This window comes from Lonchura striata, chromosome 4 (assembly GCF_050655825.1).
Source record: "Lonchura striata isolate lonStrDom1 chromosome 4, ASM5065582v1, whole genome shotgun sequence".
Taxonomy (NCBI): Eukaryota; Metazoa; Chordata; class Aves; order Passeriformes; family Estrildidae; genus Lonchura; species Lonchura striata.
Window position 1 is genome coordinate 8,969,754 of NC_140706.1, and position 22,166 is coordinate 8,991,919.

General features: G+C 37.9%; 1 protein-coding gene across 5 annotated transcripts in view; it reads right to left on the reverse strand.

The window, feature by feature from the left end:
- Window positions 1-22,166, reverse strand: part of ZFYVE28 (zinc finger FYVE-type containing 28) — a 148,362-nt gene that overhangs the window by 51,113 nt on the left and 75,083 nt on the right. For all 5 annotated transcript variants that reach the window (XM_021550715.4, XM_021550714.4, XM_021550713.3 and 2 more), the window contains exons 3-7: window positions 10,706-10,843; window positions 7,995-8,197; window positions 6,172-6,261; window positions 3,730-3,819; window positions 974-1,075 (exon numbers count right to left, since the gene is read on the reverse strand). In XM_021550715.4, the coding sequence (XP_021406390.2) occupies window positions 974-1,075; window positions 3,730-3,819; window positions 6,172-6,261; window positions 7,995-8,197; window positions 10,706-10,843 (623 nt within the window). The remainder of the gene's footprint in view (window positions 1-973; window positions 1,076-3,729; window positions 3,820-6,171; window positions 6,262-7,994; window positions 8,198-10,705; window positions 10,844-22,166) is intronic.

Below are 22,166 nucleotides of genomic sequence, written 5' to 3' on the forward strand. Positions count from 1 at the left end.
TACTAGGAAGCTTTCAAGGGACATGAGGATGTGGTCTAGATATTTATAAAGGCAAACTTCAGAAATCGCTCCCCTCTGAACCACCCCTGACAGAGCTCACATTGTCCCTCGGGAGATGCCTCACCTCTAAAGGGTGAGAGGAGATCAATCTGGACAAACCAAGTGAAAACTATTCTTGCATCAGACTGTCACCATGACATCCAGGGAAGGCAATAAACTGCTGAAAATTGGACACAGGAAAAAACACCAAACCTTTCAAATTATCTCTAGAGATTTCTAGGAACAAAAGTTGCAGTTGGTATATAAATCTGAATTCCTAGAAAATAACAGGGCTTATGGATTAATACCTGAAGAGTGAACATAAAGATCCTTTAAAGACAGAGCTCAGTTTCTCCAAAGTAACAGATCAGTCTTCTAAAAACCTCAGCTAAGAAAAAAATTATATACTTGAGCCAAAGCCCACATCTCCAATGGTAACCAACACTGAAGCATTATGGAAAGAAGTATAAAGTGATTCATCCTGTAAAAAAGAAATTTACAATATGAAAAACTGATAGTCATTTCTATTAGATTAAGAATTATCTGAGTATTGCATCATAGCATAACAAGAAAATGTAATAAGCCTACTTAAGCAGAAACATTGATGCTAATTAGAAACAGAATCTCCCAAAAATAAACTCTAACTTGAGTATTTCAGGCATCATCTAACCAGAAAGAAAATGTGAAGCACTCTAAAATGATACTCAAAAAAACAAAAAAAAGAAACTATTACAAAGATTAAAAGTTCAGAAAACTACCATGAAATGAAAAACTACATTTAGTTATTTCACGGGTATACCAGGCTGATGAGAGGAAAATGCAGTTTATGCTCAACATAACAAACAGAAACACTTTTTTTAAGCATTTATGAGTTTTCAGGACTCTGATTTTCACTTCAGAAGAGAAGCAATTACAACCACCATTTATTACTTGCCTTATTTTTCTTAGCAAAGTGTGAAAAGGTCTGAAGAGTTCAGACATATCTTCTGGTTTATGGTCCAAGTTTAATGGTCCCTCGGAGTAGACAACAAGGCCACTGTAATTCAAACACATGCGTGAACACACAATAATGAAAATTTTATTACACAGAGCAACCACTGAATAGTCAGAAAAGCAACTGTACATAAACATTAGAACAACATTTAACTACATCTCATTATCTTGTTTTTGTCTTATTCACCCACAGCTAGAATTAGATGCTATTTAAAGTAACAGGAAAAAGATCCCCTCCACTCTGTTGCCCTTTCTCAAAATTGGCAGAAAAAAAGCAATGGAAGCATAAAGGGAAGAACACACATTTATTTCATTGCTGCAGCTGAATTAAAAAAAAAAAACAAAAAACACAACCCCACAAATGAAATCTATTATGAAGTACATTGGGGGAGGTCCACTGATTTGAGATATTGCAGATAGCTTTTCCTTTCCAGTCTGTAATTTCCAGGTAAGGTCTCCTGCACTCCTAATTTTCTACCTCCAAAATAAATATAATGTGGTATTGACATATGGTAAAAAAAGGAAACAGATTTTCTTAATCACAGAAAACATATTTTGAAGAAACCATGCTTTTAAATCAACTCAGCACTTGTACAAATTTCCCTGGAAAGAGGTAAATCCACAATCCTGAGAGCCTCCAGGTACTTCACTGTCGATAACTCAAAATTTCCTCCTGACCAAATCCCCACTGCCCAAACCCGTCTGTGGCACGGATTAAACAAAATTCACTTTCAGATCTGCTGTGCCACACCAATACTGGGTCTGAGAGTGGATTCCCACCAGCACCACTCTGTTTAGAACTATTTAATCTGCCCACTGCAAAACCAACGTATGTTCCCCAAAGGCAACCCATTCTCACAGCTGAGATAACACCACTGTTCTTTTTCCAAGGCCTTTTTCCATAGTGCCAGTGCTCTGTTACCCAAGATATTTCAAAGGCATGTTTGTTTTCTTAAACAAAAATGACACATTGCTCCAGAGAGCTATCCAGCATCCAAATCACCCACAGTGACAGCGACCCTTGCCCAACACAATTCTCAAAGTCCTTTGGCCACCAGCTCCTCCCTAGCAAGCACCGGTGTGACCACCAAAGACTCTGAGACACAGCAGCAAAGCTGATGTCACAAGCCATGTGGATCCCTCTGAAGTATGACAAAAAAAGACCAGGGGATTGGGGTTTTGAGGGCAGGAGCAGGGAAGAATAGATGAGAGAGAAAAAGTTGCTTCCTTTGCAAGTAGCTTTTTTTTCTTGTGGTTTAAGACAAATTATCTTTTTGCCAGGGATACATAATTTTATCTCTTTCTCTATGCTTGCCAAGCCTCAACAAGCAGGCTGCCACAAAGTGAAGCAGTTATTGCTGACTCATGTCTTATATTCTGTATAAGCAAATGTTACTACTTTGCTCAGTGAAAGCCCAAGGCTACTCTCCTCAAATTTCTACTCGATGCAACTCACTGTTCCTTTGGCTTTCAGGCAGTTTGCTTGCCACAGAATTTAACTATTGGAAATGAAAAAAAACGTAAATTAAACTTAAAAATTTAAATTTAAAATCTTTGAAAAATTTTAAAAAAAATTAACTAAAAAAAAAAGTGGGCTAGAGCACTACAGAAAAAAAATACTACGAAATGGCTTCTGTATATATGTGTAACATTTGAAAGAGCCCTGAGGAACTTCAACAGTGATTTCTTTTCTTATCACTGGATAATCAAGAGCACTCAAACCTTCTTCTCTAGTCTTCTTTGTGATTTGGGGTAGACATGATCTATTTGCCAGAAAGCCCTGGTTTTCCAGTCAGTCATGATGTGTTCTCCTTTACTGTGTCTTCCAGTAGCTTCAAACTGAGTTCTCACATTCCTGTTGTCTTCCAATAATCAGATTATTACTGTTATTATTTTTAGAATGACAGTTAGAGACAATATACTATTTAACAGGAACAACAGGCCACAGGGATTTCCTGAGGAGAAGTGTATTACACTCAGGATTTGAGTGTTTTTATTTCCCTCAATTATCCTACTTATATTAGCTAACTGTAAAATGTTCGCAATGGTAAAATATTAAAAATATGCTGGCTTTACTCCAGAGAAGCTGCTGCCTTAGTAAACCATGAAGACTCATTATGAAAAAGGCATCTGTGATTTGTTCAATACTGCAAAAACTGCATGAAGCAAAACCCTTGTCAATTTAGTTGCCTTGAGTGGTCAATACAGGGCACAAATCTACACAAAAGTTACCTATATTAACACTTTCCTTTGAGAGAATTAAGCCTAACTCAACAGTTACAATGCAGTTTGCCATGATAATTCCTTCTAAACCTAGAGTCACTGAGAAAAACACACAGATTTAACTGAAAAGCTGTAGTTTTCAAGACTTGTATCCTTATGTCAGCCCACTTTTGAGTTTTACAAAATACGTGCTTTAAAAAATATTTCTGACAATACGACATTACAAAGACTGATGTTCCTAATTTTTAAATTTTGCTGGAGGATGCCTGATCAATTGTTCCTGCCTGCTCTATTTAGAGATCCACATTAAACTGGCAATGATTTAGAACAAAATAATCCTCCTCTTTAATTCTTTTAAAGAATGTAAAAGCAAACTCAGGTGAAAGACAGTCCATCAAAATTCTAAACACAGCTTTTCAAATCTTACTGAAGATTTAAATGAGGCAGAGCAGTGAGTAGTTAAAAATTACTTACCATACAATGGCTAATCTTGGAATTGTAAACATTAAAGCTGGTTCATAGTCATCTATCATATCTTGAGTGAGGTATCCAAGCCTTAAGGCTCTAAGCAGAAGAATAAAATTATTTAGTAAGACATCAAAGTCTTGAAAAGGACATTTCACTTAGGAAAAATCTGAAAAAATTGTTATAAGCCAAACCAAACTGATAGTATTTAACTCATGAACTGGTTTTGTACAGTCTAAAGCACTATATATATAACTGATTGCTTAAGTCTCTGCTTTAAAAAAAATAGTATAATAAAAACATAAATGGAAGAAAAAAGTCCCTTTAAGCACTTAAAGCTTTTATAGTCATTCAAAACCCAGTTCAGTTTTATGAAATTTTCTTTATTTATTATTTCATGTCAAGCTTCAGCTTGATACTGAAAACCATGGATACTGACAATTTTTCAAATAAAAGAAACATTTTTAAAGTAATAGCAGGAAGTACTTGGTTTCATTTTCAAATACAAATTGCTCTAATTATCAAATTAAATCTCCTCCTTAACTAAAAAAAGCCTAAAAAAACCACCCAAGAACAGCCCAGTTCTACATAACTCTCACTGAAGTCTAAGGATTTAATATTTGGAGGAGACTTCACTGTCCTAAAATAAATTCTCAAATGTCTTAAGCCCCTTTTAAACTAAACCCCATTTCGCTTGGATTTTTTACTTTGCTGTATTTTCCAGGTTTCTTCACAATTTTCAGATTTCACCATTATGTTTCATAACATCCTCAAATTTCTTCTCTGACATAGCAGTGTTTAAGATTGCAATGAAAACTGCATATGAGTCCTGCTTTTGGTCCCAAAAGAATGGAAATAACTTTTTCTTATTCCTTGTCAGCACTTGTCCAGTCAGTACTGCTGGTGGTGAATGGGACTACAAAGCAAACCCTGTTTGGATGGACACACTTGTGCATGGCCCATCCTCACTCCCTGCTCCTTCCTACAGCCCAGACAGATTTTCCAAAGCTACAAGTCAGAATCCATCTTTTTCCTCTTACTGGGCAAATACAGGATCCCGGAATTGTCAGGGTTGGAATGGACCTCTGGAGATCACCCAGTCCAAGCCCCCTGCCAGGCAGGGTCATCTAGAGCAGGTGACACAGGAACACATCCAGGTGGGTTTGGAATGTCTCCAGAGAGGGAGACTCTATGGGCAACTGTTCTGCACCTCAAAGTAGAGAAATTCTTCCCCATGCTGGTGTGAACTTCTCTTGTAATTTATGGCTGTTACTCCTTGTCCTGTCTCTGGGCACCATGGAAGAGAGTCTGGCACCATCCTCTTGACACACACCTTAGAGATATTTGTGTGCATTGATCAAATCCCCTCAGTCTTGTCTCCTCGAAACAGGCCCAGCTCCTCCAGTCCCTCCTCCCAAGAGAGATGCTCCAGACCCTCCTTCATCTTTGTGGCCTCTGCTGGACATGTGCACGCCATAGGTGAGTAGGTGTGTGTGTGGCAGAGCCCTCTGACTGATGCAAGGTAATTCCTCCTACTTGTGACCTTTTTTGAGTTGCAATCCTGTCTCCCAAAGTGCCCGAAACACCTCTGCTCCTGGTGTCATGTGCAGATTGTGGCAGTGTGCTCTGTACTCCTCCATTCCTCGATGAAGGGATGGACTGCACCAGACCCAGGGTCCTACCTCATAAGTTCTCCTAACATGACAGTGAAACCAACACTTATTCTAAGGGCCTTTTATAGTCAACTGGTATCTAATAATTCTACACAGAACATGATCCACTAGTTTTCTTTTAAGAACAGTGCTGCACTGCTCAAAACCTCACTTAGGCTGAGTATTTCACATGCTGCTCCCCTCTACTGCCCATGTGCAGGCTAGTTAATCTGTCACAAGGGGAAAGAAAAAAAAGTTGTTCAACACAGTACATTACAAATTCACACTTTTCTTTGCACCTTATACTTCTAGAAAAACTTATGGATTTCTGAATTGATTTCTTTCATCATCATCCCTTCATACATATAAAGCCAAAGAACAGTCCTTTGAGATTTAAAGGAGCTTTTTTGAGTTCTTTATGAAAATCACTGGAGGTTCACATATAATTTGAATCATCTCCCCATGTATTCTTGCATAAAATATCATTAAGTCTTGATGCCTTGAACAGACTAAGCTTATTTAAATGCTGAGTCTTCATGTACACATCTGTAACTAGGCATACCAACACTACAATTATTGTTGGATTATTAATTCTTGTGTTTGTTTTGTATTTTTTTAATGCAGAAAACAAAAACCCACAGGCTTGTGCCTGCCAAGCATGCTTAACACCTCTGATCTTTGAATTTGGATACTTACTAGAAAAGCAAAACCTGGTGTTTTACAATTCCTCAATATTAATAGTTAATAAAAATTCATAAAGAAAGTATACACAAAAATTGAGATCTAGTCCTTAACTTACCTCTCCACAGTTTCACAGAACAGTACAATAACCTCTTGCTGTACATAATATTCTTTTGGAGACTTCACAGGTACCATGGCTGACACATAACTACAAAAATGATAAAATAACGTACCACTGTTTCACATGCTTTGACAAATAAGATTATAAATAAACCTAAACCTAAGATAAATCATTTTAGAAACCTAAGATGATTTCCTCTACTAATTTGTATTTATTTCAACAGCACTCACTATAAAAACTGTACTGTGTAACAACCTGTGAGAAACACAGCCAAATTACTTATTGAAATGGAATTGAGGCAGCGGAAGTCAGTAGCAATTTAGAAATATTATGATTATATAGCACATTTATGATACAATTATATAATTATGACAGCACATTTACCTATCAGAACCCTTTACTGTGTGGCATCGTGCATTCAAAGGATCTTTACTGATCTTAAAGATAGTTTACTCTGCATTTCCTCAATAAAAAAAGAAATCTGACTTCAACCAAACATTTTATCTATAAAGGTTTTACCTGAAATTAGATTAGTGAAATTCAGTTATCCAGATGAGACAGTTTATGACAGTTAAAATTTGGCCTCATTTCTATGTGGAATTACTAGCAAAAGCACTAATACAAGAAAGTAAGAAACACTGGTAGAAGTTTAGTGGTTTTCTGTCACTGTATTACTTAATTGGTCATTTGTAGAAAAGTAACACAGAAAGGGAAGAAGTTGTTTGCAAAATGAAGAAAAATGCTGTACACAGAGAGTTGGTATTGTCAGGCCAAAAACTGCACAGACACTGCCAAGAGCCAGTTACTGATGCCATTGGTGTCTGCACTCAAACCCACACTTAAAAATATGTTTTTAGATGTTTTCAATTAAAGTGTTTTCAATGTAACAGAATAACGATGCCTTTTCTAATCAGAAAAACCTGCTTACCTAAAAAATTGTTATTCTCTTGTATAAAAGAAGAGAGTAACAATTTTGAGGAAGGGCAAGCAGTAATGTGGGACATGATAGTGTAAAGGTTATTCCCAAAAAATATTAAAAGATTACCCAATTCTAAGAAACACGTTCTGCAAAGGGCAGCAGTGACTGTATTGTATTAGATCCATAGATAATCCTGCCCATTATCTTGTCTGTGGTCAGCACCACAAACATCTAACACACAGGCTACACTCTGAAGCACAATGCAAGACAGGTCAATGTGACCCTTAATGCAAAAAAGCATCACCCCAAAAAGCAGCTATTTTTACTTAAGCATTAAACCTCAAAGTCATTTTTGAATCACAAGTTTTCAAATCAGTGATTTCCTGTATTAATTATGGCTCATGTAAAAGCACCTCCTCCATCAGAATTCAATTTGCCTTCTTAAATTCACTGGGTACCATCTTGCTTGTACCACTAAGCACAAGAGAACAAAACCTCAGTTTCTAGAATATTTGTTATTGTTCTTTTCTATTAAAACATCTATCTGCTGCATTTTCTCTGACAAAGAAAACATTAAGAGATTTATGGTTTCCTTTTGTGTATTGGAAATTCTCCCTCAAATGCCATATGCCAGTATGCAAATGGGGGATTTTAGTTTACTTGGAGAGAGCAAATGTTTATTGCTAAAAAGCTATTTAGTTTTCATTATTGCTATACTGGAAGTAAAAATCTAACAACACACAAATTACTAAAGAATTCAAATACAATGATAAAAACATTACATCCTTTTCCCACTCAAGGAATAGAGAGTGAAACAGCCAATTTCCAAAAGCCAACAAGCCAAACAACAGCTGCACTGGCCAAGACATGGCTCACAACACATTTACTTAGTCTATTTTACCTTAATTCAAACTCAGCAAAAAGGACATCAAAATGTTTGAGGGAATCTTTCATTTTTTCTGTGTAGAGGTTCAAATCCCTTAAGGCCTGGTCACGAATGATATTTCTGACTTCCTCTAGGCTTCGGGTCAGATCCTTGGCCAAGGGTCTCATAGCCATACTCTCAATTTCACGATTCATAATAATTGAACCAGCAGCCAAACACTATGAAAGAGATGAAGAGATAAAATATTAGTTTTTACAAAGTAAAGATACTTCCATACTTAAAAACAAAGCACAAGGTGTTCTATTTAATAAGATGTGCTTTTGAACAAAGGCAGTACTTAGCCCCAGTTGGCTGCAAATTATTAAACAAGTGAAGGATTTAAGGCTGGTATGTCAAGAGTCAAAAGCTTCACAGAGAAGGTTAGGGAGCAGTTCAGCCAGGGAGACATGAGAAGAGGAAAAGGTTGAAGTACAACAATGTCTTAGAGTGACCACAGTGCTGACAGAAGAACTAAAGTTTTTCTCCCACCAGTTGGGCAATAAGCATTAGTAGGATAGATCCTCTATGCACACACAGCTTCCTTACATAAAATCCATGGGAATTCAGCAAACTACAGTCCATGGGCTGTTTTGATTCAGGGTTTGATTTGGATTTTTTATTTTATTATAAAATAAATCTGTTCCTTATAAAAAGAACAAGTTCTGCAACTGGGATGTCTTTTACAGCACAACTGCTCACACTGGCTATCATGCAGGGATCCAGTTAGGCCAGTATCCTGCTTCCCACAGAAATCATGATTACATACAAAAACCAGGTCACTGAGTGATTCATCCCTTCAGTGTCTGGAAAGCAACTATTTAAGACACCTTGCCCCAGGCATTATACATGGACTCTCTCTGACCAGCTGACAAAAACATTAACAGTAGATTCCCCCTGTAACACATTAATAAAACTTTAAAAAAATCTTGCCACTAAACACAACTGCTGGCTTTATTCTTTTATGGTTATATTTGGAAGACAATGAGCACCAATATAAATCACACCTGCTGCATTAACAGAAATACTTCTGTTAACTGAGAAAATACAAGGTTGCTCTCAAAGATCAAGGTTTTTTTCCCCTTTTTTAAATCTCCATTTATAGCTGTGTCACCCCCCCTCTCCCTGGCATCCTGTGGATGGGAACCACACCTGCAATTCAGTATAAGGAAACTGCAATCCCAGAAGGGATCCTTTCTCAGCAGTCTGATGCATTGATTTGAGGGCACTCAGAGAAGATCATGTTCTTCTTATCAGCCAAAGCAGTGTTGTGGGAAGTATGGATAGAGTAAGTGTTACCTGCTGATAGGTATTCTCAGTCTGATAACTCAGTGATTGTACTGACAAGGACAGAAGTGTGCACTCATAAAGCTCACACAACCTTCTTGCTCCATGAATTTACAGGAGGACAGTGCCTGCAGCAGTAGGAGCTGACATTACATCATCACTGCATGTGTTACTTCCTCTGAAACCAACAGGTCTCTCCAGCCTGAGGGTTACACAGTGAAAGTCTGATTTGGAAACAGGTTTATCTTATATAACACAGTAGTGAATAAAACAAGACTTAGGACAGGATTACAAAGCACTGACATACCAAATTAATTTTATAAATTCTATCTATCTGAGACTTCTCTGACTCAGAGGAGGCTACAATTGACAACTGTCAAAGCAAGTTTCAGAAACAGAAGATATGGAGGCATACTGGACTGAACAAGACGGGAAATCTTCATGGGGAGCATGCACTTGAAAAAGAAAGGATAAACTGGTAGAGGAAAAAAACAAGGATATTAACAGGAGGCCAAAGATTGCTTCAAATACAGGAGAGGCAACACTGAAAATGAGACCACAACATGCTGTTGTGTGGTGGGATGTCTGGACTAATCCCCCCTCAAGTCTCAACAAATTCATAGTGCCACCTTAAATTACCTTCAGGCTTGTAAAATGAAGAGTTTATCACTAAAGACGTCACAATATGAAAAATGCCACCAAAAATAATTTTTTTTTTAGCCAAAGTCATCAGTACTAATAAATCAGTATTTTGCATATCACATCCTTTTTGTTCTGACACTTCAGGCTTCCTTTGGTTAAAATAACAGAAGCTTATTCACTACAAAAATTCCTTATTCCTACAGGTTGCTCTAGAAGCAAGTGTTTGAGAGAAACCAGGTAAGAGAAGAAAAGTGGACTTCAGTGTTCTCCACAGGAACTATTATATTTTTGGCATACACATGAAACCAGGAAGTTTCAACAACATATGACAGCCTGAGGTTGCATATTTAGTATGAGTTATAGCATAAACATTAAAATGACAGCATGCACTTCTATTTGCTGGAGATTAACTTTTCTCCTGATAAACTCCATAATACACTTTTGTTACTAAGATCTTCAAAACACAAGATGGTTGATCAGACTAAAAAAATCACTCAGATGCCAACCCACAAAAGAATAGTTTTCCACTATAGGATACTGACAGCACACAATTATGAAAATAACCTGGTATGCTGTTAGCCCAACCAAAACCACAGTTAAAGAACCCCATTTCTCTGAGCACCCAGAGCGAGTTCTCTTGTTTACTTTGCTCTGTAATTATTTTTGTACCCCTTTCAGAAAAGCCTGAAAAGGTACATGTGGCTTTATACAACAAAAAAAGTGTCTATTAATCCCAAAGAACAGAAGTATGACAGACCTACCTCTGCTCCAAACCAAAGCTGTCCTGCAAGGTTGTCGTGACGTATTTCCTCTGGAAACTTAACACAAAAGTCTCGGTTGGCCCGTTCGTGTGGAATGCATTCATCCATGATTTGGTTTATGATGTTCAAAACATTATCCTGAAGCAAAACACGGGATATCATATATACTCTTTGCACAGAAAACATTTTTTTCTTCTAAAATAGACTTTATTAGTGAGGTATCAACCAATTAAGATAGAAAATGCAGTATTTAACTCTCATGGTCTTCATGCACACAGTGAAAACAGAGGAGAATACTGCACAGAAACAAGAGCAGCAAACTTCACACTTTTTAATTTTCCTAGAAACCGTTTGTCAGATTACTTGCACTTAACTTTGACTACGTTCTTTAATGGAACTTCTGCTGAGGAGGCATGACATAAAGATCTCATTACCTCCAGCTATCTGTAGCTATCAGTAAATAAACTAGAAGTACAAGTGAATTATACTTCTTCCATTTCCTCTCACCAGCCCCAACAACACACACTCCCCTTATTCCCAAAAAGAGCACCTGACAGGATACCTTGCAGTTGTTAGAAACTGAGCTATATTGGGACCTTTTAAGCTCATCCTGGTAATCTAAAGCAGTTTACAGACCTGAATCCCAAGTGGGCAAGGGCTGGCACTCTCACCAAGGACCTCATCCCCCAGACGAGGATAAGGGGGAGGATAAGGGGACACCACACAAATTAGAGCTTTAATAACTGCTGTGATCTACCTCTGCATCAGGACAGTGATCAAAGACCTACAAGCAGTTTCTTTATATGCAGTAAATAATCTGTATTCATTTATTTGAAAAGGTAATTTTCACATTCCCCTGCTGGGAACTGTACAGAATTTAATTAACATAATAAAGGTATATTGAGAGCATGAAAAAAGGCTGAGTGCTTTCATAGAGGTGTTTTGTCTTATGCTGCTTCTGCTATTTACAGAATTCACATTCTACTTAAAGTATTTCTCAAACAAATACCACCACATCTTTCTGTGCAAATTGTTTAACAGACAGAACTGCTTTAAATCTACACTTTATTGTTTTATTTTCACCTGCATTTATAAACAGTAGAAGACATGAATTTTGAAGAAACTTGCCCCTTTAATATGTTCCCTATCGAAAAAGACAAAACCCACTTTAGCTACAAAGAATGATCCACATTTTCTGCAATTTCTCCACAGACTGCTGCACCTGCTGTTGCCATAAAATAATCTTAACGTTAAGGCTGTAATTACAGTTGTCTTCATCCAAAATAAATTAATAAATTAACAATCAGCAATATTTATTACACAGGGGTATAAGGTACTTGATGTATTAATGATTAAAACACTTTCACAATGAAGTATTTTTTGCAAGGCTGTCATGAGATGATACATTTCATTTCAATAAAGTTGTTAAAAACAAAAAAAAACCCACTTCATACAGTTAAAACACATGAGCAAATGTAGCAACCATCTCCTCTAGATATAAGAGTGAAAATCAAACACCCTGTAGCTCCTCCAGAGCATCACAACACAGACCACGGCCAGCAGGTATGAGAAAAGATAATTAGAATCACCGACATAAAATACCTGATTTCAGAGATGAAATCTTCCCCTCTCTCTGCTGGGCCTGTTGTACTGCCAGGATCAGTGGGGCACTAGGATCCCTTAGAATCCAAAGAGATGCCCCTTGTAGGCAATGAGGGGCAAACCAACCTTAAATACTCCCCAAGGTCACTGCAGGGAGAACTGAAGTTCAAATCCTGGAAGAGAGCAGAGCAAGGATGGCCACACGCTGCTGCAGCAGCACCATCCTGAAGCACTGGCTGAGGAACACTCACCACCTCTCTCTCCAGACAGGAGAGTTAGACAGCAACCACATCCACATTGGCATGACACTTCAGGGTCAGAAAAAATAGAATAATAGCAAGTTTCCTATTCTCCGTCAACTTCTTAATTCATGGCATTGAGTATACTTCTCTCGCCAATATTTAGTTAAATCTACCTGGGAACCAAAGTATTATGAAAGTAGGTCTCATAAGAAAAACTACTCCTAAACTACCCAGCTCCTACCCAAAGTTACAGAGCCATGACTGAAACTGAGGTTAAAAACATTTACATTGTAGAAAGGCATGAGTCACTCATGAAGTGTTTCAAATCTGTTATTACTGATCTATTTTGAGACCAGGTGCTCTGCCTGTAGCTCTCACTTTATCACTAGAGCAATACAAGTTGGTCTTTATCATTAGGATGAAAAGGCCAGATTCCTGTTTTCAGAGAATTAATCAAAGTTTGCAAAGGTCTTTTTGCATTGGAGATATATAGTGGTAAAAAGCAATCTTACCAGTTAAAATTTTACAAAAGTTTCATGAAATGCAGAGAAATATTAAGGCATGAAACTCTGAGAAGAGCACTGTTCAAATCTAGTTATATCAGACTCTAAGTAATCCAATTACATTATATTTTAGGACATGATATTCCAATTTATTTTACTTGCCACCCAACTTTAATATGGGAAAATGCAATTTTTCTCTTACTATTTTTTCCCTAAAAGGCTACACAGAATAAGAGGAAAAGTAATATTAAAAAAACTTTCCTCCCTAAATTTTATTTTACTTGAATAGATTATTTTTAAAATGCAATCTTATTTGACAGCAGCTACAAGACAGATTGAATTTCTCTTATATAACCCCCTTATATACATATTCAAAATTCCTGATGTATCAAAGAACATTTTACACAAATAGAATAAAGAAAAAGGATTCACAGCTGGCAAGCAACCATTCCATGGTTTTGCTCTGTTTTTCGAATCATTATACCTGTTAAAAAGCTCTAAGATTCTAACTAAATCATCTCAGGAGATAATTATTACAAGCATAATGAAATTTTATATCTTAATGCACTTAAATATGGCAGCTAAAGGTACGATGATATAATGAAGATAATCCAACTTTTTACAATGTACTAATGTTTAAGTATATAATTTATTTGGTTTTCACTTAAAAGACACTTAATAGTCTTCCTCATTTCTTCAACTCCTATAATCTCCAGATGCTTCTGCTCCAGAGCACCCAAGATCTATCAACACATCTCCACATATGCCGAACTTTGAGTCAGGTATTTTTTTTAATATGTGCAGTACTACTAAGTTAAACTACAGGTAATTAGAATTTTCATATACACTTCCCAGTGGAGATAAATCACAATAGCTCCATCTCCAGTAGCAGTTGTCTGTACAGTTACCTGGCTTCACACAGGCAGCTGGTTATTCTGTTAAAAGTTCAGTGAAAAAGCCAATTAAAAAGATGGCCATCTTTTCCTGCCTAGTCTAGCAGGGATACAGGAAGATTAGGAAAGAACAGTTGATGGAACTTTGATATATAATGTATGAATACTGAAATATTTCTACAACAAACTTCTTTTCCTGTTTCAAGATGTGCAATTTCCCAAATTCTCTGTTGTTCTACAGGGTTTATTTTATCATCCTACGGAAGAAAAAAAATCAAAACAAACCAACAATTCTCCATCACTTCACTTCCCTCTTCTATTTTTCTTATGACACCCAGAGCAGAGCAACTTACATAAAAAATCTGGAATATTTGCTCCCATAACAATTTCAGATCTCAGATGCTTTAAAACTGGAAGGATGCCAGCCAATTTAGACAGTCTATCCAATGCATTGTAAGCAAATTAGTATTTTCTTTAGAAGAGCTTCAAGAAACATTCAATTTATTTAATTACAGTATTCTGCTTTGTAAGCTAATAACGAATGGGTTTGGATACATGGTAGCACTGAAATTTTGCTCTAATTTAAGCAACAGAAATCAATTAGTTGGAATTGAAGTAGTAAATCTTTCACTTGATCCATCTTTCTACATAAAAGCCTCCGGATTTTAATGCCTCTTTTGGTGGCTTTATCTTTTATCTTCTGGTTTATCTGTATACTGGAATGTGCACAGTTTTATTTCAGGTGCTCTGTTGAGGCTTTACAGCATCACAGGCAACCACTGAAGAGATTCTGCTCTGGGATTTACTCCAAACTCCTCATTTCTTGGAAAACACAGCTCAGAGTTTCATGTAACAGACAGCACTTATATTTCATTTTGATAGGGTAGATAATGAGTGGTAGTGAGACAATGTAGGTCTCATGTAGGTAGCCACAGTAGAGGACAAAAAGTTGGTTTATTTTTGGCCCATCATTAATTAGCTATATATTAAATAATTAGAGCGTAAAGCTCATCAATTGCTGCATTAACTTCCAGAATAGGTACCAAAAAAATGCCAAGAAATTAATCTTCCTTGTACTATGAAACATGTGCCTAAAGCAACAAAGAGCAAACTTATCCACCCTTTTGTCCATGTCATTGATAAAATTTACACTGCTCTTCCACAACATGGAATTTAATATGACCTTTCTGAGATCTTTTGTGAAGACTTCTAGCAAATGAAGGTAACTTTCTTTGCTGTTCAGTACCTCTTTAATAGCCATGTTTTGAATTACCAGCAAAATCTAGCTAAGGCAAGATGGTCTATAATGATATCACTATGAGCTTAACAGATGATATTTTAGCCTCTTCATTTAAGTCCATGACATTTTTTGTTACCTTTTCTAGCTTGATGTTAAGTTCCAGAACTCCTTCAACATCACATTATGGCAATCAGAAGTCACTGATGAACACAAATTAGTGCCAAAAATAAAGGAAGATTTTACTGTAATTAAGGCAATTGGCATGTATTATGGGTTTTATGGGCCACTTGAACAGAAGAATTCAATAACAAGGTGGTATAGTCTGTGATGTAACAAACACATTTTCAATCTACACACAAAAGTCCTGGCCTCAGAACCTAGACAGCTATTTCACATTACAGATCCAAAGCCTATCTATGGTTTTCCCTCCAGTCCATCTTGCACAGATCCCAAAGTCTGTGCTTTCAGATTCTTTTTGCCTCATCAGCTAATTGATTATTTCCCACTGACAGTATAGCACAATGGAATTGTTTGGGTTGGAAAAGACCTCTCACATCCTCAAGTCCAACCACTAACCCAGCACTGCCAAGTCCACTGCTAAACCACGTGCCCAAGTATCACATCCACAAATCTTTTCATTACCTCCAATGATGGTGATTCAGCCACTGCCCTGGCTGTTGTCAAGTCTGTACCAATGCTTGATAACCCTTTTCATGAAGGAAATTTTCCTAATATCCCAGCTAAACATCCCCTGGCACAACTTGGGCCATTTCCTTTTGTCTTATTAATTGTTACTGGGGAGAGGAGCCTGAACCCCACCTGGCTACAACCTCAGGTAGTTGTAGAGAACAATAAGGTCTTCCCTGAGCCTCCTTTTCTCCAGGCTAAACATTTCCAGCCACCTCAGCCACTCAAAATACATGTGCTTGGCCACACCACTGCTGATCCAGGCCAGGGGCCATTGGCCTTCTTGGCCCCCTGGGCACACCTGGCTCATGTTCAGCCCCTCTCAACCAGCACCCCCAGGTCCTTTTCCACGGGGCCCTTCCCAGCCACTCTGCCCCAGCCTGTGGCACTGCAGGGGTTGTTGTGACCCAGGGGCAGGACCTGGCACCTGGCCTTGCTGAACCTCAGACCCTTGGTCCACTGATCCAGCCTGTCCAGATCCCTCTATGGAGCCTTCCTGCTGTCAAAGAGATCAACTCTTCCACAAATTGAGGGCACAACACATGAGACTCCACTTTCTAAAAGTAACAGAATTTTTCTATGTATGAACTTTGGGGAGCAGCTCCCAGTTTAACCCATCCCACTAGAGAGCAATACCAAAATTCACCATGAAAAGGCAAGCAATTTAAATTCTCTATTGCCCCAGCCTAGCAACAACAACTCTTAACAAATAAAAGAGGAATTCCCATTCACAGAGGGCAGAATGAAGGAGATGTCATCATGAATTACTGCCGTCTTCACTCTGCCTTCCCCTGCTGCAGTGAAAGCATCCTGCATCCCCAACACATTCATTGCTGAGTTGGCATGGATCCAGCTTTCTTCCCTATGGTTCTCTGCTGCAAATTAATTCCCTGACCTGCAGTGTACAGCATTTTCATTTCACTCTGTCCACTGCCTTAGATAACAGGAGTTTCTCACAATGACCTATTTGACCCATGTGAGCAAGTGGAAACACATAAAATTTGTTAACACGAGAAACTACAATTTAAGACTACAGTACTAAACATTATTAGGATCCTTTTCTCAAAGAAAAAATATATTTAAATATTAATCACTCCCTCCCTATATAAGATCAAATATGAAATGTAGAAAGAAAATACAACTCCTGATAGTTGATGGAGTTGTACTGATGGCCCAACTTACAGTCAAGCATTTTATATTTTATAGCCATTTGCTAATTATTCTGTAGTGATCAGAAGTTTCCCAAAAATTAAGAAAAGCTGTTAAAAACCAACATTTAAAAATTTACTGATAAAGAATGTTTAAATCTGCAGATTTATTTTTACCCAAATACAACATTCCACTGACCACTTGACAGTACTGGGGAAAAAAAGGCAAATTTAAAATCTGTGAACCAAACCCAAGACAAAAAACCCCAACTTTTATGATACTTGTATATTCCTTAGGTATTTAAAACAACCATATTCAAGTTCATTTGCAGTGAAGTACAGTGAAAACAAACGAAAGGGTTGACAAGTCTGACTGCTTGCAAAATAAATTAAGAGTTAAGAGATTTCACTCAATGGCAAACGCAAATAGCAAGCAGGTACCTGACACCAACTGTTTGAAGATGTCAGGCAGCACAGAGAAGACATCTGTTAGAGCAATACAACTCACACAAGTCATCACTACTAGGAGTAATAAAAGACAAATGCTGCCATCAGTTATAAAACAACTGAACTGGAAATGAAACTCTAAAGGAAAAACACCCAAATTTACAAGCTCTGTTATGACAGGAAAAAAGTAAAGCGGATATGTGCATTGTTTCAGATGTAAGCTTAATCTTGACACCATCACTTGAAAATGGCTGTTCTCAGTTTTAATTTTTTTTTATTGACTTGCACTATCCCCACCAAAATTAAATTGGAAGACATTGTATAAAAGAAAATAATTTTCCTTGAATAAGTCGTAGCTCACTTGCATGACAAACAGCCTAATCCTGGCACAAATTTCCGACTTTCCTACCTCTGCATCAAGTCTTTTAAACACAGATCTTATGAGAGCTTTGTTCTAGAGTCCAGCTCTGTTCCAGTTTAGAAAAAGCCTCAAACACAGATATAATTGAGAAAACAACCACGATTCCCTCCTCACCACAGATCAATGAGGAACGCCCAATGTGTTGGACAGTGTCCGCTTGTGGTTCTTTCTTCTTCCTTCTGTTAAAAGGTATCTTTATCTGCTACAGTTTCTAAACTTTGTGAACATGAAGGTTTCTTTCAGTCAACTTCCTCCCTTGATCTCAGTAATTACCCTGCAGTCTCCTTTACTGACCTCTACTATCATAACTAATATAATGTCTCCAGGGTTGCAAATTAAGCAGGCAAGGAAGATCTGGTCATTACTTTAGCTAAAGGTACTCCTGGTTCAATCCACACTGTTTAACCTCTTTATCAATTAACAAAATAACATCAGGAATAGATTCTTGCCAACTTCTAACCAATCATTAAGTTTCAGAATCCAGCAAGTAGTTTCTTTCACTTTTGCCTAATTTGTCTCCTTTAATGAGATCTATTTCTACCTAATTCAACAAGAAAATGTTCTTTAGTGGACAGATGCAATCAAACACAAACATCAAACTTCTGAACTGTCTCACTGTTCACAGTGATCATGGTGCATACTCCCAGTTTGCTCCTGTCAAGAATGCTAATGATACAATTAGTATTTCATAGATAACTCACTGCCAATCCACTACAGCTGTCCTCTGAGGTTTTTAACATGTCTTCACAGGTACCTTCCCCATCAAGGGATGCTCATTGATGCTGACTTCCTTTGCAGAAATTGCTTCTCTTCAGCACGGACACAATTGCGATAAAGCATAAAATGAAAAAACATGTATCTTCCCCCTAGAGATTCCTTATTCTCATACCACTTAAACTTATCAGGTAGCAGGAGACACCTTCAGATAAGGTTTTTTGCACCTGAAACAGAAACCCACTTTCCATTACAGACTGGCGTCAGGCCATTTTGCAGTGTCAGCCTTTGGCAGCCAGGCCAGCTGGAGAACTCAGCCCTTATCTCACCATCTCGCCTACCCTGCAGTCCTGTCCCCATGTGTCACCTGCACTCTCAGTGCTCTTGTACTGGGGGCACCTGTGAAGGGTTTCAGTGCACAGATCCAGAGTAACCCACGTCATTTCACTGCTCGACTTCACGGACAGACTCTACAAACACGTGCACCAGTACAGCTGAACAAGTTTCCAAGTGTAAAGCTGACCACAGCTTATTTAACCTAGCCTTGGATAAGGATCTAAAACTTCAAAGCTCTCTCAAAGCTGTGCTTTGAGGGGTGCCATGCATAAGTGTGGGAGTAGGAACAAGAATAGTGTAAATTTGGAATGGAAAATTTTTAAACTGATGTTGCCAATGGACCATGGAATAATGCCTAAGGAACTATGTATGGTAACACAGAAATACACACTGGAACAGGGTTATTTTTTATATAAAATCAAAGTTCATGTCTCTTGTTTGCCCATGCTTAACTACATAGCCAAGCAATAAAGTTAAGATATTGACTGAAACTAAAATGCTCATAAGCATTTCTATCCAGTGCCCAAGGGCTTGCTTGAATCAAAGACTGGGCAGCCAACATGCACAGCTGCTAAAGCTATCATAGACCTCTGACCAAAACCACTCAAACTTACAGAAATATTTCCTTCTGAAATCACTCTATGCCTTTGCATGAATACAGTTATAAAGCTCACTGGCGACCCACAGCACTGGTAAATTTAAAACTCTTTACCTGCTAGGAAAGAAAGAACACACTTAGCATCAAAAATCAATAAAAAATCTAATTTCACTGAATACAGAATTAATTTAGTTATGCTGAAGTTGTGCAGCTGTAGACAAAAGACAAAGAAAGGCCAATGTGAAATTATACCACAAATACAAAGTTATATCCAGCAACAGTTCAGCTGAAAACCAAGAAGCCCAAACCTTTAGAGGCTTTCATTCTAAGAGTGTTCAAGCTTCAAATAATTTCTACAGTCTGTGTATTTTAAATAAGCGATTTAAAGTTCTCCTAAAAATTTGCATCAAAATAATGTTGCTTTCCTGGTTAAGGGATTCTCTCATAATTTTCTTTTCTCAATGATAAATTATGATATTTGCATTTCAGAATATGCCAGACAACCACAAATATTTTAATTAGATCTACTGAGAAAACTCACCACATTCCAGCTACAGGGTTAAAATATTTTACAGTCAAATTTGCAAAATCCCTATGGAGAACAATTGTACAAATAATAAACAAGGCTGGCACTGAGGCCAGAGGTTTGTACAACTGTATGAAAACGAAAAATACTTTTTCATACCAGTTATCAGGCAAGTCAAAAGTAAACATGACTCCGAAAGCCTGCTAGAATTCATCTCTGATTATTTATGTCTGCATCAGACCCAAACAGAAAAAAAAGTGAACAAAAAATACACCAAAACAGACTTTTCATAGTATCAGAACAATTCCAAAGCAAAAATTACCAGAGCTTACATCACAAAGGCAGCTTAGTTCAGTGTTTCAGTTGCACAAATCAATTCAACAAGCTCTGCAGCCTCAGGAGGATCATCTTTAACACTGCTACATGAACTATTACACTGTTTGATTATGAGCCCTATGTATGTGGAATAGCAACAACTTCAGCAGCAGTTACAGACACCACAGGGTGGTGAATACAAATATCAGTTGCTTGGTATTTGTGTAAGTAATCTTCAGTCACAGAAACCTTGAGACCTCTAGAGAACTGAAAATGTATTCTCAGGGCAAACCTAAGAATTTATATTGTGTACATCATAAGTTAGTATCAAGAGCACTACATTTTCTGCATTAAATTCTGGGCTTTTCTCAGAACTGTGGAGCAAGGAGCAGTATAAACAGGTGAGAAGTATCCAGCTTTATCTCTTCACAGTGTGAAGAACCCTGTACTTGGGGTAATGCTGCTGCTGTTCATCTCAACACCACTTAGAGAAGTGTTGAAAAAATAGCACTACTCTAAAAAAATGGAAATACAGCAGGAGAGAGTAGGTGGTATAAGCAAAAAGGGTAAGCTTCCTTAACCAAGAGCACATTTTCTGCATAATTAATTTTACACAAGTACAGATTTCCCAAAGCCTTTAAAACAGGAAGTTTTTATGAGTGCAAGCAGTGCAAAAGCATGCAGGAACAAAGCCTACTATCTGCAGCCTGCTCTCCAACAGCAAATTCATCCTTATCACAAGCTGTTTTCATATCAGTCATTTTAAACTTCTTCAAAGCAACACTAACTTGCTAATACATGTAATACCTTCAAAAATGAATAATTTTTAAAATTATTTTCCTAAAGTCTATATTTTTTTTTTTCACCAAGAATACTGCGTAGCAATGAGTTAACACAAATTCTTTCAAAAGCATAAGCTGGAGGCAGAAAACAATCAGTGCATCTTTACTCCAAGAGGAACTTGGAGTTGTGAGCAAACTATTTAAGCTCCTCATTCTCTCTGGCTAATTATGAAATTACAATGACTGAACAAGCCACCCTAATAGCAAGCATTGACTTTCTTCCCATCACCTCGAACTACAGCCATTCAATTAGTAGTTTATTGTTAAATTATACATTTAATAGTAAGGAAAGGGCAGTCTGAAATTAATCTACTCTCACAAACTGCAAAATATTTTGTAATACCTCCTTCCACTATGTAGAACTCCTTGTTGTGTCCAATATTTAAGATATATATTTAACATCTAAACGCTTTCATCTCAAGGTGCAGCATGAAGATCCAGCAGGAGGAGCTCGAAGCCTTGGCCCAGTTGCAGAGATTTGGCATCACTGGCACGAGCAGGACCTGGTGGGATGAGTTGTGTGACCGAGTGCCCTGCTAGAGGGTGCCAGGCTCCCCAGGAGCACAGGCAGGGCAGCTGGGGCAGGGCTGGAATGCACAGAGCTTGTAGCTGGCAACGGCACAGCCGAGAACCTCTGGGTGAGGACTAAGCAACAAACAAATAAATTTGGGATGTTGTCCCAGGAGGAGGAAAATGAGGGGAGACCTCGGTGCAGTTACAAGTTCCTCATGAGGGAAAGAGAGGGGCAGGCACTGATCTCTGCTTTGTGGTGAGTGACAGGAGCCAAGGAATGGCCTGAAGCTGTGTCAGAGGAGGTTTAGGATGGATATTAGAAAAAGGTTCTTCCCCCAGAGGGTGGCTGAGCAGGCTCCCCAGGGTCACTGCACCAGCCTGATGGATTTCAAGGAGTGTTTGGACAATGCTCTCAGGGATGTGGTGTGACTCTT